General features: G+C 40.8%; 1 protein-coding gene across 1 annotated transcript; it reads left to right on the top strand.

The window, feature by feature from the left end:
* The first annotated feature begins 11,588 nt into the window (after positions 1-11,588).
* Positions 11,589-12,591, top strand: LOC137291907 (tetra-peptide repeat homeobox protein 1-like). Its single transcript, XM_067823466.1, has 2 exons — positions 11,589-12,246; positions 12,572-12,591. The coding sequence occupies exons 1-2, from the start codon at positions 11,589-11,591 to the stop codon at positions 12,589-12,591; spliced, it is 678 nt and encodes a 225-aa protein (XP_067679567.1).
* Positions 12,592-16,080: the final 3,489 nt, after the last annotated feature.

The following is a 16,080-nucleotide window of genomic DNA, read 5'->3' as shown; positions in this document are numbered from 1 at the left end:
TTCATACATGGTTGTGTATATATCTGTAAACATGGCTCAATGTCCTAAGAATTACCTCTTATCAACCGACGATCTCCCTGCAAGTCGTCAGGTTCTAGACACGACTCGCCAAACATACCAGAATGTTATCCCCACAACAATCTGCTGGCACAGGGCACTCGGTCACCCACCTTGACCCCAAACACGATGACAAGAGGCAAATGCCCCTGGGTAATTCAAGTTTCCCACAGAAGGGTGCTGCTTGTGGCAAAGGGTCGACAACCAACTGAGTAAGAGCAGGCTGCGATCTGTGGCTGTTGACTTGAGTTGCCAACTTACTGTCAAGTTCTTAAACACAATCCGTAGCTGACATTTTTGTGTCAGTTTCCTGATAACCAAATTCTAAATGAGTTGATGCCCACCAATTTTGTAGAAACTTTCTGCGTTACTAATGTCTATTATTCTCCATCTTCCTCAGTCAGACCGAATACCCTACTTTAGGGAGTGATACTTCTTCCTTTGGGAGCGAGACTTCAGAAGGGAGGAGACAGAGCCTCGAGATTCATTCCCGAGAGGTTAGATCATAAATAACCAAATTAAACTAATCTTAGGCAACTGGATGAGAATAACAAGGCATAGGGTGTTTTATTCCACCATAAAAGCAGTCTGAACAATTTTCGTATTTTCCATATTTGGCATCATCCAATTTCTAAATCTTCCCAAACAATTATGCAAATATTGATAACGTCATATCTGCAGCTGAGGGACATATTAACCTACCTTGGCCTTCTGGGGAATCCAGGCTCTGGTATTGCAGGTATGAACTCGAGAATCTGGAAGGGGATGATGAAACATATTTAGCTTTCAATCACAGCCTGCCATGGTTAGAATCAACAAATTGCAGTCACTTCTCGTTGCTATGGATAACCGTTTGTGTCGTTACCGAAATGTTTGTATTCGCTGTCAGGCGAAACTCATTAACGTTTTCCAGGTTATGAAATTACATCTAGATCTTGATAGAAACGTTATTCAGTGGTGATCTTTTTTGGCCTTGAGCATGAATATGCATCCAAATACATACATATGTAAGTAATCGATATCCAAATACGTATATATGTAAGTAATCGATAGACCAAAGTAATTGATATTTGAGTAATGCGTTTTCAATCGCACAACAGTCATGTGTTGATGGCAGACCAGCCCTTAGCCTCACACTTCACAAGAGAATGGATATTTAATAGTAAGACTTATTTTGAATGAGTCTAATACTGCTCCCTTCACTGACACTTGAAGGGAAAGGAAACACCATGAACTATGTGCGTTGGGCAGATAGTATGTGGGTGGACGACATCGCTCGACGAGAGTGGGTCCCATGGGTGTGGAGGGTGTCTCTAGCTGTGGCCAAACACAGCTTGCATGACGTGTGAGGCAACCAAGCTCCAGCAGCTTGAGGATGCGATCTGTACTGTGACATGGTATATGTCGTGTTAACCCTAGCTTGGTGTATCCTCCACAGAACAGCAAGAAAAACTGTTTATCATGTCTTGTACTCACACACGGATCGAATTGAGGCCTTTCATGGTATTATGACATGCATCCGATCTGCTTGCCAAGTGCAGACCTCTGTCTGAAAACACCGAATACCTGCCAGCCTCGAAACATTGACCATCAACAGTATCAGTGATATGTTCTGCAAACGTGCTAGTTAGTGACTGTAACTACCGACATTGTACTGACTTGAGTGAACACTGTCTTTCACATTTGTTCATTGTAACTGAGTGGTCATTCACTACTTTCACAATTCAACACTGTGCGAATCGATAGTTTGGTTAACCTTTGAAATCACCTAGCAACACCATCATGAATCTGTATTGCAAGTTATTTAGTCTGATCTTTTAACCTCAGTAGAATATAACAAATGATTAATGATATTATTGCGGTATAATAGTCTAATAGCCTTGTTTTACTTCGATCGTTATCGATGTAAAATGGCTCTCATACTTTGTCAACTCTTTATTGCAATAAGACCGTGGGAAGTAATCGACAATTCGATCAGTCGTTGAGTCCAGCTTGTTACCACATAACTGCAGCCAAATGAAAAGGTCAGAGGTCACAAGAAGTAGTACAGTGTCACTCTTTTTGGCTTCACTTGTGAGATTGGCATTACGTTTTCTTTCATACATCGTGTCTGTAACAACACACATAGACACTACAGTGTGTTTGTGACCGGTGTAACAGTTGTACCAGTGAGTCAGCTACAGAACAGCTAGTCTCTGAAATGAACATATTTTACAGAAATGAGGCTCATAGTAAAAACATAAGATACGATGGAAAGGAAGCCTGAGACATTTTTCATTTTCAAATCTAGTCTTGCCACATTTTCTATCTTCTAGACTTGGATATATTTGTTTCAGAGTCTGTATGACAGATTAGGCGTAAACAAATTATGAATCCTTGTTGAAGATGAAAATAGATGCCCATGGTACGTGATTCACTGGAATGCTTGTGTTCAGCTGGGTCTCCTCGTAACAAAATTTCAATGTCCGGATGGTCTGTTGAGTGATACACCCAGCCTAGGCAGACTTGCAACCTGTCACCGTTGTGCGGCTGAAATATTCCTGAACACAGTGGAATCTCAACCTCTTAATACGAGAGGATTATTCGGTAGGATTACTATAAAGATGTGACTGATTGAAAAGACGCTGGGATACTGCCAACCCCATAACTAAGTTATCACAACATGGTGAACACTAGTTGAATAGCCTCCCAGACATACAAAACAAACAAGACAATACTGGAAATGAAAATCAGGAAAATATTCAAACTGTAGACATCGAACTGATACTGACTATCATAATAATGTTAATCCTTTACTACATTTCAACAATTTCCAATCGGAGAGAACGTTGAGTTTTAACCTGCAGAACATAAGTACGCACCCATGAAGAATTCTTCTGCGACTTGTACAAGAGCACACATTGTCTCAATACCGGAGGGGCGGGAGACTTTCACTGGAATATATTGATTTGTAATCATCCGTTGTATTGTAACAACTGTCAGGGGCACAGTAAAGTTTCATTGATTCCAGGCTGCACCGCGACAAATAGTTCTGGTTCTGAAATGATTGTAACTGTAACTGAAGCCGAGAAACAGGGGACCATTTGATCGGTAGAAACCTAGACAGTAGGTCTAACTTGACTAGTACATCAGTTAGTCTATTACTATTTGTCTGGTTTCTTAAAGGTTCATATTGTCTGTCCATACGCAATGATGTATTACAGTTATACTAAGCAAACAATGAGACCAGGAATAGCCACATCTGAACTAAAAGGGGAAAGTACTTTCCCCATCTAACAGGGATCTCTTATAACCATATTTGTATTGAGTTCTTTGACGTCCCGTTCTCACTACTTATATCATTGTGTGTGGGAGACATCATCTGAGTAACGCATGTAATACTGACAGACGTTTTCAGTGTATAGAATATTTTACCACTTACTATATTGTTTGCAATACATACGGACAGGAGAACTTTAAACCTACTGCTAGGAGAATAGAGAAGCTGATAATAAAGCTATCCTATAGACCGATGTTATAATCAGTTAACGTGTTAACATTGAGCTTGAGTGTGTAGAAATATAGCGACAGTTGCCGGGACAGCTACTGTATGACCAGCTACCGTATGACCTGTGTGAAGAAACACATCATACTGCATCCTCTCCTCGTAGAGGGCACCCCCTTAAGCCATCACATACGTTCAGTATAACAGCTGATTGACATTTTTCACAGAATTAGAGTCGGCACAAACAAATCCGAAAGCAATTACGCAGCAGACTATGATTTATGATTTCAAAAATATTCTTATGAATAAAATTGATGGCAGCTGGAAAAATCCAGTTTCGAATATCATCCGACGTTGATTCAGTTGAGGGTGAAAGACAGAGGAGAAGAGATCGAGAATTGTATGAATGGATAACTGTACGTTATGCGTTGTTCAGGTTAATAAGTCTTCATTATTTCTGCATGTAGCTCTTACATCGCGAGAGCTAAGAAAAAGAAAAAATCAGAAAGAAATCATCTATAATAAATGTATATAATTGTTAATACATGTATTATACTTCGTGGTGTCTGTTCATTCTCCTGGCAACTATACAACTTCTAGGGCTCACTGTGGCAACTGTGGCACTGAACAAGTCAATCCATTTGCGTGGACACCTCTGCATAATTCATATAGAGACGGCTTTGTTCAAACAATATAGCAGGCGCTTTATGGATATTTGTTTTTTATATGATGATTGGGTGCACATATAGGCAATAAGTTGGTACTGTCAAGGTTGGGCGAGTGTGCTTGAAGACACCGAGGATTACCCGTCAGGACAGCGAAGCTGGTGCTGCCGTTCATTTACATTTCATGTATATTGCATAATTGTTGTTCTTAGTTGTTTGTCATTCAAGTGGCCATGCAATTCGTTCCAGCGATCAACTCCTTCAACTGACATTTGAGCTATTGTCTTTTTCTGTTGAGAACATGATATTGTAATATCAGAGGTTACAAGAGTCCTTCTTTTGTCAACTGTGGGTAAATAGGATCTGTCATGACTTTACGCTGTTTTCCAGAAATATCACGGCTGGAGACGCCCCGATTAGCCACCACATATTGTGTCAATGCTGGGGAGGAACATTTGATGAAAACACCATGTTCTTACAAACATGAATGCTAAGGTTTAGCCACGAAAGCTGATACATTTACAAGGTTTAGCCAAATTAACCGAGGAATTCCTAGCATCTCACAAGCTATTTGGAACAATAATATACTCCTATAACATATTCGCACTTCTCATGCTAGATAGATATTAGGTAGACCCTTTGAATGACGGTTAATCCCTCATCTACTTTCACTCATTTCAGATTTCCCTTTTGATGTGACATGTTAGGTCATGCTAGGATACCCTGTTCAGTAGAGCCGCCAATCTCCAGCTCTGAGAGTAACTGTTGCGCCTATCAGTGAAATAGTCCACTGTACTCAGTGAATGAGGGTTTACCCACAACACAACGTCTCCATAACTTACAGACAAACACGGAATATACCGCACCAGTTATGACTGTGAAATACTCCACTGTACTTTGTGAAGGAGAGTTTACCCACAACACAACGTCTCCATAACTTACAGACAAACACGGAATATACCGCACCAGTTATGACTGTGAAATACTCCACTGTACTTTGTGAAGGAGAGTTTACCCACAACACAACGTCTCCATAACTTACAGACAAACACGGAATATACCGCACCAGTTATGACTGTGAAATACTCCACTGTACTTTGTGAAGGAGAGTTTACCCACAACACAACGTCTCCATAACTTACAGACAAACACGGAATATACCGCACCAGTTATGACTGTGAAATACTCCACTGTACTTTGTGAAGGAGAGTTTACCCACAACACAACGTCTCCATAACTTACAGACAAACACGGAATATACCGCACCAGTTATGACTGTGAAATACTCCACTGTACTTTGTGAAGGAGAGTTTACCCACAACACAACGTCTCCATAACTTACAGACAAACACGGAATATACCGCACCAGTTACGACTGTGAAATACTCCACTGTACTTTGTGAAGGAGAGTTTACCCACAACACAACGTCTCCATAACTTACAGACAAACACGGAATATACCGCACCAGTTATGACTGTGAAATACTCCACTGTACTTTGTGAAGGAGAGTTTACCCACAACACAACGTCTCCATAACTTACAGACAAACACGGAATATACCGCACCAGTTATGACTGTGAAATACTCCACTGTACTTTGTGAAGGAGAGTTTACCCACAACACAACGTCTCCATAACTTACAGACAAACACGGAATATACCGCACCAGTTATGACTGTGAAATACTCCACTGTACTCTGTGAAGGAGAGTTTACCCACAACACAACGTCTCCATAACTTACAGACAAACACGGAATATACCGCACCAGTTATGACTGTGAAATACTCCACTGTACTTTGTGAAGGAGAGTTTACCCACAACACAACGTCTCCATAACTTACAGACAAACACGGAATATACCGCACCAGTTATGACTGTGAAATACTCCACTGTACTCTGTGAAGGAGAGTTTACCCACAACACAACGTCTCCATAACTTACAGACAAACACGGAATATACCGCACCAGTTATGACTGTGAAATACTCCACTGTACTTTGTGAAGGAGGGTTTACCCACAACACAACGTCTCCATAACTTACAGACAAACACGGAATATACCGCACCAGTTATGACTGTGAAATACTCCACTGTACTTTGTGAAGGAGAGTTTACCCACAACACAACGTCTCCATAACTTACAGACAAACACGGAATATACCGCACCAGTTATGACTGTGAAATACTCCACTGTACTTTGTGAAGGAGAGTTTACCCACAACACAACGTCTCCATAACTTACAGACAAACACGGAATATACCGCACCAGTTATGACTGTGAAATACTCCACTGTACTTTGTGAAGGAGAGTTTACCCACAACACAACGTCTCCATAACTTACAGACAAACACGGAATATACCGCACCAGTTATGACTGTGAAATACTCCACTTTACTTTGTGAAGGAGAGTTTACCCACAACACAACGTCTCCATAACTTACAGACAAACACGGAATATACCGCACCAGTTATGACTGTGAAATACTCCACTGTACTTTGTGAAGGAGAGTTTACCCACAACTCAACGTCTCCATAACTTACAGACAAACACGGAATATACCGCACCAGTTATGACTGTGAAATACTCCACTGTACTTTGTGAAGGAGGGTTTACCCACAACACAACGTCTCCATAACTTACAGACAAACACGGAATATACCGCACCAGTTATGACTGTGAAATACTCCACTTTACTTTGTGAAGGAGAGTTTACCCACAACACAACGTCTCCATAACATACAGACAAACACGGAATATACCGCACCAGTTATGACTGTGAAATACTCCACTGTACTTTGTGAAGGAGAGTTTACCCACAACACAACGTCTCCATAACTTACAAACAAACACGGAATATACCGCACCAGTTATGACTGTGAAATACTCCACTGTACTTTGTGAAGGAGAGTTTACCCACAACACAACGTCTCCATAACTTACAGACAAACACGGAATATACCGCACCAGTTATGACTGTGAAATACTCCACTGTACTTTGTGAAGGAGAGTTTACCCACAACACAACGTCTCCATAACTTACAGACAAACACGGAATATACCGCACCAGTTATGACTGTGAAATACTCCACTGTACTTTGTGAAGGAGAGTTTACCCACAACACAACGTCTCCATAACTTACAGACAAACACGGAATATACCGCACCAGTTATGACTGTGAAATACTCCACTGTACTTTGTGAAGGAGAGTTTACCCACAACACAACGTCTCCATAACTTTATCCGCTCCGTTTCCGTTGAGTGTATTCACTATTTTGTGACCACTGTATGGTTTAACCGGATCGTATTTTAAAATTCATAAAACGTTAATAGGTTGCCGAAAAACGTTAAAACAGTCTGAACTGTTGAAGAAATGTCAGGCTATGGACCAATGCTAGCAGCCCAATGTGCGCTGAGTGATAGGGATGAATGACAGGAGTAAGACCTCTCATCGAACCAATTAGGCGGAATGTTCGAAAATCTGGACTTCAGATACGAATTTTGAAAGCTGACAGAGCCACAGACCAATCAAACTTTTATACAGGTTCCATATTTCACCAGCACGGAGTTCTGATACATTGCACGTGACTATTTCAAGAAATATTCCTTCCTCATCTAAAGTATTGTCTGTCTCTACTCCAGGTATTGATCCTGTAGGATATCATTGTTAAAACATACCCCTTACGTGTATCTTTCACTTTGTATCACATTGGACGGCAGGTTTACATAAAACAGACAGGAAAATCCTGCCTTTAACCAGCCACTCAATTAAGGACTCCATCCCTCCTTACGTTTTGGTCAATTCGAGAGATGGTTGTAGCTGGAGCTTAAGGCAATGCTGTACAATTTACCATGTTTGAGTGAACCTAATATGACATTAATTATTCTGCTGCGTTTACCTGGGACATGTGACAATACTCTGGGCCATTTCAAGGAGCATAAAAAACAAACAACAATCTTGGTTCACTACTTAACCAATAATCTCCACACACAGATAACATACATGTACCTATTGCAGATAACTGTCGCATCTGCCGGCATCTGACTTCACTGTCGGTTGTATCGTGAACGGACACAATCATGCGACTTGGAGCCCCGTGGAGACAATAGCCATTCAACAGCTATAAGAAGACCTTAAAACAAGAGTATTGATCAACGTGAATGCCTGCAATTAAGGCAATTATTACGGTTAATTTGATTGGTAGTGTGTAATTGAAGTGAGCTACCAGTATGTCGATTCTTGACTATTTGCTCTTCAGGCAAATCATTTGCTCTGGGATAAAAGGATGTCAGTTACTTTACATTCCGAAGATTGAATGCTGAATATTTGTAATTAACAACAAGATGTCACCAACTGACGTGTCTCGAGTGTCACCATACAAACCCTTCGTAACACCGAGCTTTGACGTCACCATCTCTTAACACGTGGACACAACATGATCCTGTCCTATTGATATTTTACAAACATGCATCGAGCCAAGTTTTGGTCATTCAACAAGAAAATACGTTCAAGCCTTCACATTGATGATTTAGAAATGAACTTTATTCGCATTCATTCTTTTCGATTATTTCATAAAGTAGTGTTTTCTTTATAAGCATACGCCGACGTCTGTCGGTACAATTTGCTGAGTGATGAATCCACCATATATTGTACAGAAAAAACACAAACCCTTGAAAAATGTTATCAGTGACCATTACTTTGTTGATATAAATCAGTCGCACGACTGGACACAACGTGTAATAACATTGTTACCAAACATGTCTGTAAACTGATGCAGACCTCAATTTGTCCCATGACAGGGTGTCTGGTGGGGGTTCCGGCCTAGAATTGGTACCAGAAAGTCTATGGAGAGGCCACTAAATGGATCAGATTCGGTAACGTGTCATTTTGCCCTGGTGGCATGGTTGAATGTTCACGATATCAATCACGTGATTGTCAGGTCATAATTTGTTACTTACAGACTACCGTCTTACAGATGAATGCAAACAAGCAAACGTGACGGAATGTCAGTTATGAATAAGACCTTATAACACCAATAATATATTGCGTATCTTACGTGTGAACAAGTCGTAAGTCGTGAATTATCTCCTCTCATTGACAATGCACATGCGATTTGCATACATGTATTAAGGCTCAGTACGTGGATAAGATGGCTGCCGTGATGATCATTTGGATGAATGTAGAAGAATTTCTTGATCATTCCCAGTCAGCGTCTGAGTCCAGAAAATGGCCCCAAGTCCCAACGCCAATGTCGACTCGCTTGACATTAAGTTAGGTTGTCATATCAATTTAATGTTAATTATAAAAATAGCATTTCCTTGATACATGCGTGATCGTAGGGTTTAGGGCGATTAGTAAGATAGTTATCGACTGTGTTCATTTTGTGTTTATGAATGCAACTTACTATTTCTAACTTCACATCCAAGGAAGTGTAATGACCGGTTTATTGATCTCTGACGTTGGTCGAAACCACTGATATCACGAACTGATAACTAAAAACTGTTCTCCTTTAAAAAGGGAGGTGGAATTGATACACCGTTTGCATAGTTTTAAGCCTACGAAGAATAAACCTCACACTGTCCAGACTCCCATCACATGCCCAACTATAATGACAAATGCTCCTTGTACAGTTTTCATTTTGCAGAAAAAGAATTATAGAAGTACTACACTGAAACCTGAACTAAACCTACCAAAAAGAACCATGGATTCAGCATGTTAACATTGATCTCATGCTTTCACGTTCTGTGTTAGCTGAATGAGGTATCTTCAGGTTGCAGGACTTAAGTTCAATCAGTAGCTTTATACATCTTGTATGGCAATTCCTGTAGTATCAATGCTGGGAACACACCCTGTGGCCGTGTTTGTTTACTTGCAATGAGTCCTTGTGATGAGCTTGCACCACAACCCAAGGTCACAATGGTACAGAACACAACTGAGCCTTTGCCGTAGCGGCATACTTGATTTAAAGTCTAGATTATGATTTACAGAGGAGCTGAATCCTTTCATCACAAAACAAAATAGTATATTTTTTCTCTGAACGCATTTTTACGAGGACGCAATTATAAACATTTCGTTGAAATTGTTTTTCTTTACCAGAACATCGTTCTGCTGATGGTCCATGAGGATGAGGATGGGAATGTTATTTTATTCAATTTGAAAACCTTGAAAAGAACGTGAACTGGAGGACATAATGACGCGGATTCCGACGTCTTGATGTTAACATTTTTGGGAGTGTATAGAATATGTGTGATATTTGACAGGTCATCCAATTTGAGAGAGTATCTGCACGAGAGGCAAACAATTCCGCACAATGTCATCGGGTAGTTGTTTTTGTATGATTGTCTACACATATATGGGCAGCGCTGTCAGAGTTTTGCGTGTGTCCTTGATGCAGCACATGACCTCTTTTTGGAGGAGATGTTTCATTGTGCTATGTTTGCTGTCATCAATAATCTCTCCACCACCTGCCGGGAATTGGGCTCTGACATTTGGTTCATCAATGCGGTCTAATACGCCAGTCTATAAGTTGTTTTACTCGCTGTCCTTTATAATTATCATTTCAACACCAATATATCAAAGGAAGCTTTTTCCATCGTTATCGCCCAAATACGATGGTGTGCTCTGTCATAACGGTACCATAGTGGACTGACGGTCAAGGTCAGTATACAGCTGTACACAATCGTAAATTGTGAACCGGTCATGACACTTCGGGAGACCTTGTAAGTTTAGTACTTCCAGTAACAACCTGTCACACCTTTCCGAATGATCTCATGGATGTCAGTGGACAGAAGGAAACCTGTAATTCTTGTAGGAATGAACAAAATCCGATCTAACCATGGATGCAGCACTGTTAAGGTTTTGAACATGTCGGGATTAGGAATACAGTACTGGGTGTTTCACTTACGCCTTCTCCCCAGTTCACCAAAACGGAAAATTAAACCCAACCGAAAAAACCAAGGAAACTCAAACTCGCTCGCACGCACATGTGTATCGCGCAATGGCTGTGCTGAATCGGTCGCTGTGACGTATAACTACAAATAATGATATTAGTCTTGACATTTGATTTACTGCTCTATTTTCCTCTTCACAAAATATCACATTGATACTTAGCTTATCATTTTGTTTATGAATGTGTATTTTTTTATCGCAATGACAGGTTGACATAAATAAACGCGATCTACATTCTTAATAATACCAATTCTGCTGCATCTAAGATACCAGCTGAAGTGCATTGTTATATTTATTGTATTTGCCTGCGTCGTACGTCAACATCTCTACGTTCCGGCAAGGTATTGTACCCAGCTCTTATATTTTCATTACAGATATATGTCATCCAGAACTTTCTGAATCATAGCTATAACTATTTTTCGAACATTATAGTATGATTACACGTGTAGGTGTATATGTGCCAGTGCCAGTGCCAGTGCCAGTGCCAGTGCCAGTGCCAGTGCCAGTGCCAGTGCCAGTGTCAGTGCTAGTCCCAGGTCCTGTGCCAGTGCCAGTGCCAGTGCCAGTGCCAGTGCCAGTGCCAGTGCCAGTGCCAGGTCCTGTGCCAGTGCCAGTACAAATTATTGTGCGAGTTCTTGTGCCCATGTCAGTGCCTGAGCATGTGCTTGTTCTTGTGCCTGTTCCATTGTTAGTGCCAGTACCAGTGTATGTGCCTGTGCTTGTACCAGTACCTCTGCCTGTGCCTGAGCCAGGTCAAGGTCCTGTGCTTGTGCCTGTGCATGTGCTAGTTCCAGTGCCTGTGTCAGTACCAGTGTCAGTGCCTGTGCTTGTGCTTGCGCCAGTGCCTTACTTTGTGCCTATGTCTGTGCCAGGTCCAGGTCCAGGTCCTGTGCGAGTGCGGGTGCGGGTGCGGGTGCGGGTGCGGGTGCGAGTGCGGGTGCGGGTGCGGGTGCGAGTGCGGGTGCGGGTGCAAGTGCCAGTTCCAGGTCCTGTACCAGTGCCAGTGCCTGTACCAGTGCCTGTACCAGTGGCTGTGCCTGTGCCCGTGCCTGTGCCTGTGCCTGTGCCAGTGCAGTTTTCTCGTTTAGATTGTTGGTATATAATTAGCGTCCAACCGTTTCAATTTTTAGGTTCAGAACATTTGAACCACATTGACATGTGTATTATTATCAAAGGTTTCAAATCTCTCAGCTGAGGGAATTTCCTTGATAAAGGACATTCCTAGAAATATCATAAGTTTACACCCCGTAAAAACATGTGGTACGCCAACTATTGTTAATATGTATTCTGAGAGTGCACCAACTTCGGTCGTAAACGGGTGGACTTTGAGTTCCTACAAAGTGACATTTTAACTGTGCATAATCAGTTAGTTAGTTATGCTTAGTTAAACTGTTACTTTATCATCATGATTCCCAGTTGTCATCACTGACAGCTGATGATGTAAATGTAACATTAAACGGAAAATGGTCAGCATCATTCAGCTAATTTGCATCTTAATCTCTGATGAAGATTTATAACGTTTCCAGAATTTGATTTAAATTCAAATATTAACACATTATTGTTTTTAAATGTGAATTGATTAAGATACGCGCACAGACTTGCTTGCCGGCAATTTGTCCTAAATGGCCCCCATTAATCAAAACTGTCCTTTTGCAACATATTCAACAAATGCCTTAAAAATATATCGATACAATTAGTCGTTTAATCAAACTATTCAACGATATTGGGGAAAAAACCACGTGTAGTAAACGTATAATCCAATTGAAGGTATTTATTAAGAGCAGTATAAAAGAGCCTCCCATGTTCCTGGCGATTCAGTAGCCGTGTATTCCTCTCATCTATGTCTTGTATGCGGTCATTCAATTTCATTTCGTTCAAATTAACTGACAAGATGAGATCTGCTATAGCTAGCTACGCATAACACAATGTCACCACAGGGAAAGTGATAATAAGTAAAACATGTTATTTTAACAATGATAATATACAAACAAATAATTTCGTCCCTGTAATAATTCAAGTCAAATCCAATGAAGTGTTACATTGCGTCTTCATCGTTGATCGTAATACTTTCCACGTACAATGCCTTTCTACATGATCCATGCCTAATCCTGTTACAATAGACATGATATTAACATAAGACAGGGAAGTGAATTACTTCGTGATAGCCTTGTGATCTGTGAGTAAACAAACGTTCTGCGCCACACGTCGCTCCATTTCCTTCTCGTGGATCTGTCCTGACACTGTCGCCATTGTTCACTCGTAAACTTACTTGCAATAGATCACATGGATCCATTTCGTATTGAACAGTAATATTCAAAGTTATGGAATCATCGTCCAAAGTAGTCAACTTTAAACCCTTGAAACCTATCTGTAAGTGCAACATGAAATGTGCTATGTGTTCCTAACATGCTAATTAATATCAAACAGTAGAGATATGCGAAAATATAATGTCTACATATAGCGATAAAAGTGTTGTGTTTCTTGTTGGCAACACCCACAATTATTCGTCAGGGTTATGCAGGTACATACGCGCTGGGCGTATGTTTCAAGAGAGACGTTTGAGCATACAATCCACTAACAACAAAACTGACAGCTCCAGAACCAGCAGTCTCATTCCATCCTACTCGATCTCTTCAGACAAATTGGTCTCATTGCAAACATGTATTTTCCTGTAAGTGAGATAAACACTGACAGACCGGGCATAATTTAATCCAAAATCGACCCAATGCCGATAATGTATTCCTTGAATGTACCAGAGACTCGTACATTACTTACACTGAGTGATAGGGTCAATTACAGTACCTAATTAAAGGCCTAAACTAATAGTACATAGTTAAGGAGAAAGAAATAATATATTTTGCGTAAAGAGAGGATATTTTTTAATTTCCGCGATGCATTAGTGAACACATTTATGTAATAATAATGCACCATTGACCATTTAAGTAATCCGATTAACTGACGCGTCTGTAGAATAATGGTGGACGGCTAGAAATGTGTGAAACATACCCAATGCACTATCCTTCGGAGCATTATTAAAGTCATGTGTGAAGACAGACTAATTTTATAACTTTCCGCCTGAATCATTCGTTTTCATCTGTGTAACGTGAAGGGTCATGCATTAATGATTTAATCAAAACATTTGAGCTGCGACCATTGCTATTTGGACAGACATTCAAGTGCGATCTTATCGACACGTTCATGAACACATCGGGAAGTGAGTAGTCTACACCAGATGCAATCCGTTTTTGATGATTTATTTTATTCACTCACGTGTGACATACACGCACACGCACGCACACGCACACACATGCATATGCATATATATGTAGTATGATATATGTGTCAACGTGTGGTATATGGTTGGTGCGTCGACTGGGGATCGGCTCGTGATTTTGATGAACATTACGTTGACGAAGGCGAAGGCATTCTTTAGTTGGTTTCACAAGACATGACAAACAAGTACACATGAATGAGGTGAGTGGACTTCTAGCTTAAACCCAGGGCCTTTCCTGCGAGCGGCATAATCCTGCTCGCAGTCGTCCCTACACAGAGAGTCGGAATACCGGACTCCACACTCACATTCAGTATGGATGTGAGCATACATATATATACAGTTTTCATCAACAATGGACAGATAGAAAAAAACAATTGCACTGCCTTGTACAGCTGGTCAGCCAAGGGGATGACCAATAAAAGCCGTAAATGTCATATACAGTAATTAATGGAAGCGACAAAGATGAACAAGGTAGCCGACAAGACAATGCATGCGGTGGCAGTGATAAAAATTAAGGACGCAGATTAAATAATAGCAAATGGTTATCATATGACCTGGCTACATAGTTTTTGTTCTAAATATTTGGATGGTGGCTGCCCTGAATTAGCCACTATAACATATGCATTGCCTAGTTGGTGAGCGTAACAATTACTTCACACTTATATCGCCATAGTTGTCTGTCGATGAATGACTGGCGATAGTCACTTTGCAGTAAACTTAAAGTCGTTCATGTTCATGACTAATGATATCCATCACGGTGGTTTTAACTACTTATATGTGGTGATGTTTATGTCTGCTTGAACTCGATGTGGCGTGCTACTTTGCACTGCTCCGATCAATAGTTATAAACTATCAATTCTTTTACCCTATCCGTATGTACCGTACTCAACAACATCCGATAAAGTATAACTCTATGCTTTGATGAGCATGTGAACACTATCATGGCTATGAAAAAGCGTTCTTGATAGTCTACTTATACTTTGGAACGGCATTCGCCCAGTAGCAGTAGAACCGAGTGATGACCATCAAACATGATGAATTGATTCCTGATAGACATGTCTGGGTAAGACCGCCAAACACAGCCTCAGCTTTGTGTTACCGATGCCACCAATATATCTGGCAACGTATCTCCTGAGAATATTAATTTGCGTTCAGCCAAAAAAAGTGAAGATAAGCTTACCCCCCAAACAAGGTTCACCAGAAATGATTTTGATATCACAATATTATTTGTAACGCTTACACACGAACATCAAACAATTGGTTATGGGCCATTAAACCTCTATCTGACTATCACAACACAAGGTTAGCACGTAACAGTGTAGCATGGTGTAGCCAGGCAATTGTATCATTTCTTGAAATTTAGTCACATGCCTTGTAAGCCATTGTGTTTCTAAACCTTTAGAACCCATAGACGGAGACTGTGTCACGATCGTGACCATTGAATAGAACACCTTGGGTGGCCACGGCGTGTCTGCCATCTGTAAGTGTCTGCATATTTATTCACATTGTTTGATCTTGGACTACTGTCATGATACAATCCACAAACGGCGTTCTGCAAGTGTTCCTAACATTGTTAGGGAAAGAATGTGTTTTCGATCGAGGTCTGTACTTCGATCTGGAGTATGGGAGGGAATGGCGACCCCAGCGGCCA

The sequence above is a fragment of the Haliotis asinina genome, chromosome 7, assembly GCF_037392515.1.
Source record: "Haliotis asinina isolate JCU_RB_2024 chromosome 7, JCU_Hal_asi_v2, whole genome shotgun sequence".
NCBI lineage: Eukaryota > Metazoa > Mollusca > Gastropoda > Lepetellida > Haliotidae > Haliotis > Haliotis asinina.
The sequence above is the reverse complement of the archived record's forward strand: the minus strand, read 5'-3'. Positions and strand labels throughout refer to the sequence as shown.

What these genes read in the sequence shown, in the direction of transcription:
- LOC137291907 (XM_067823466.1), top strand. Translation starts at nt 11,589, where the DNA reads ATGATTACACGTGTAGGTGTATATGTGCCAGTGCCAGTGCCAGTGCCA. An exon ending in GCAGTTTTCTCGTTTAGATT is followed by an intron (nt 12,247 to 12,571) that starts GTTGGTATATAA and finishes CATGATTCCCAG; the next exon opens with TTGTCATCACTGACAGCTGA.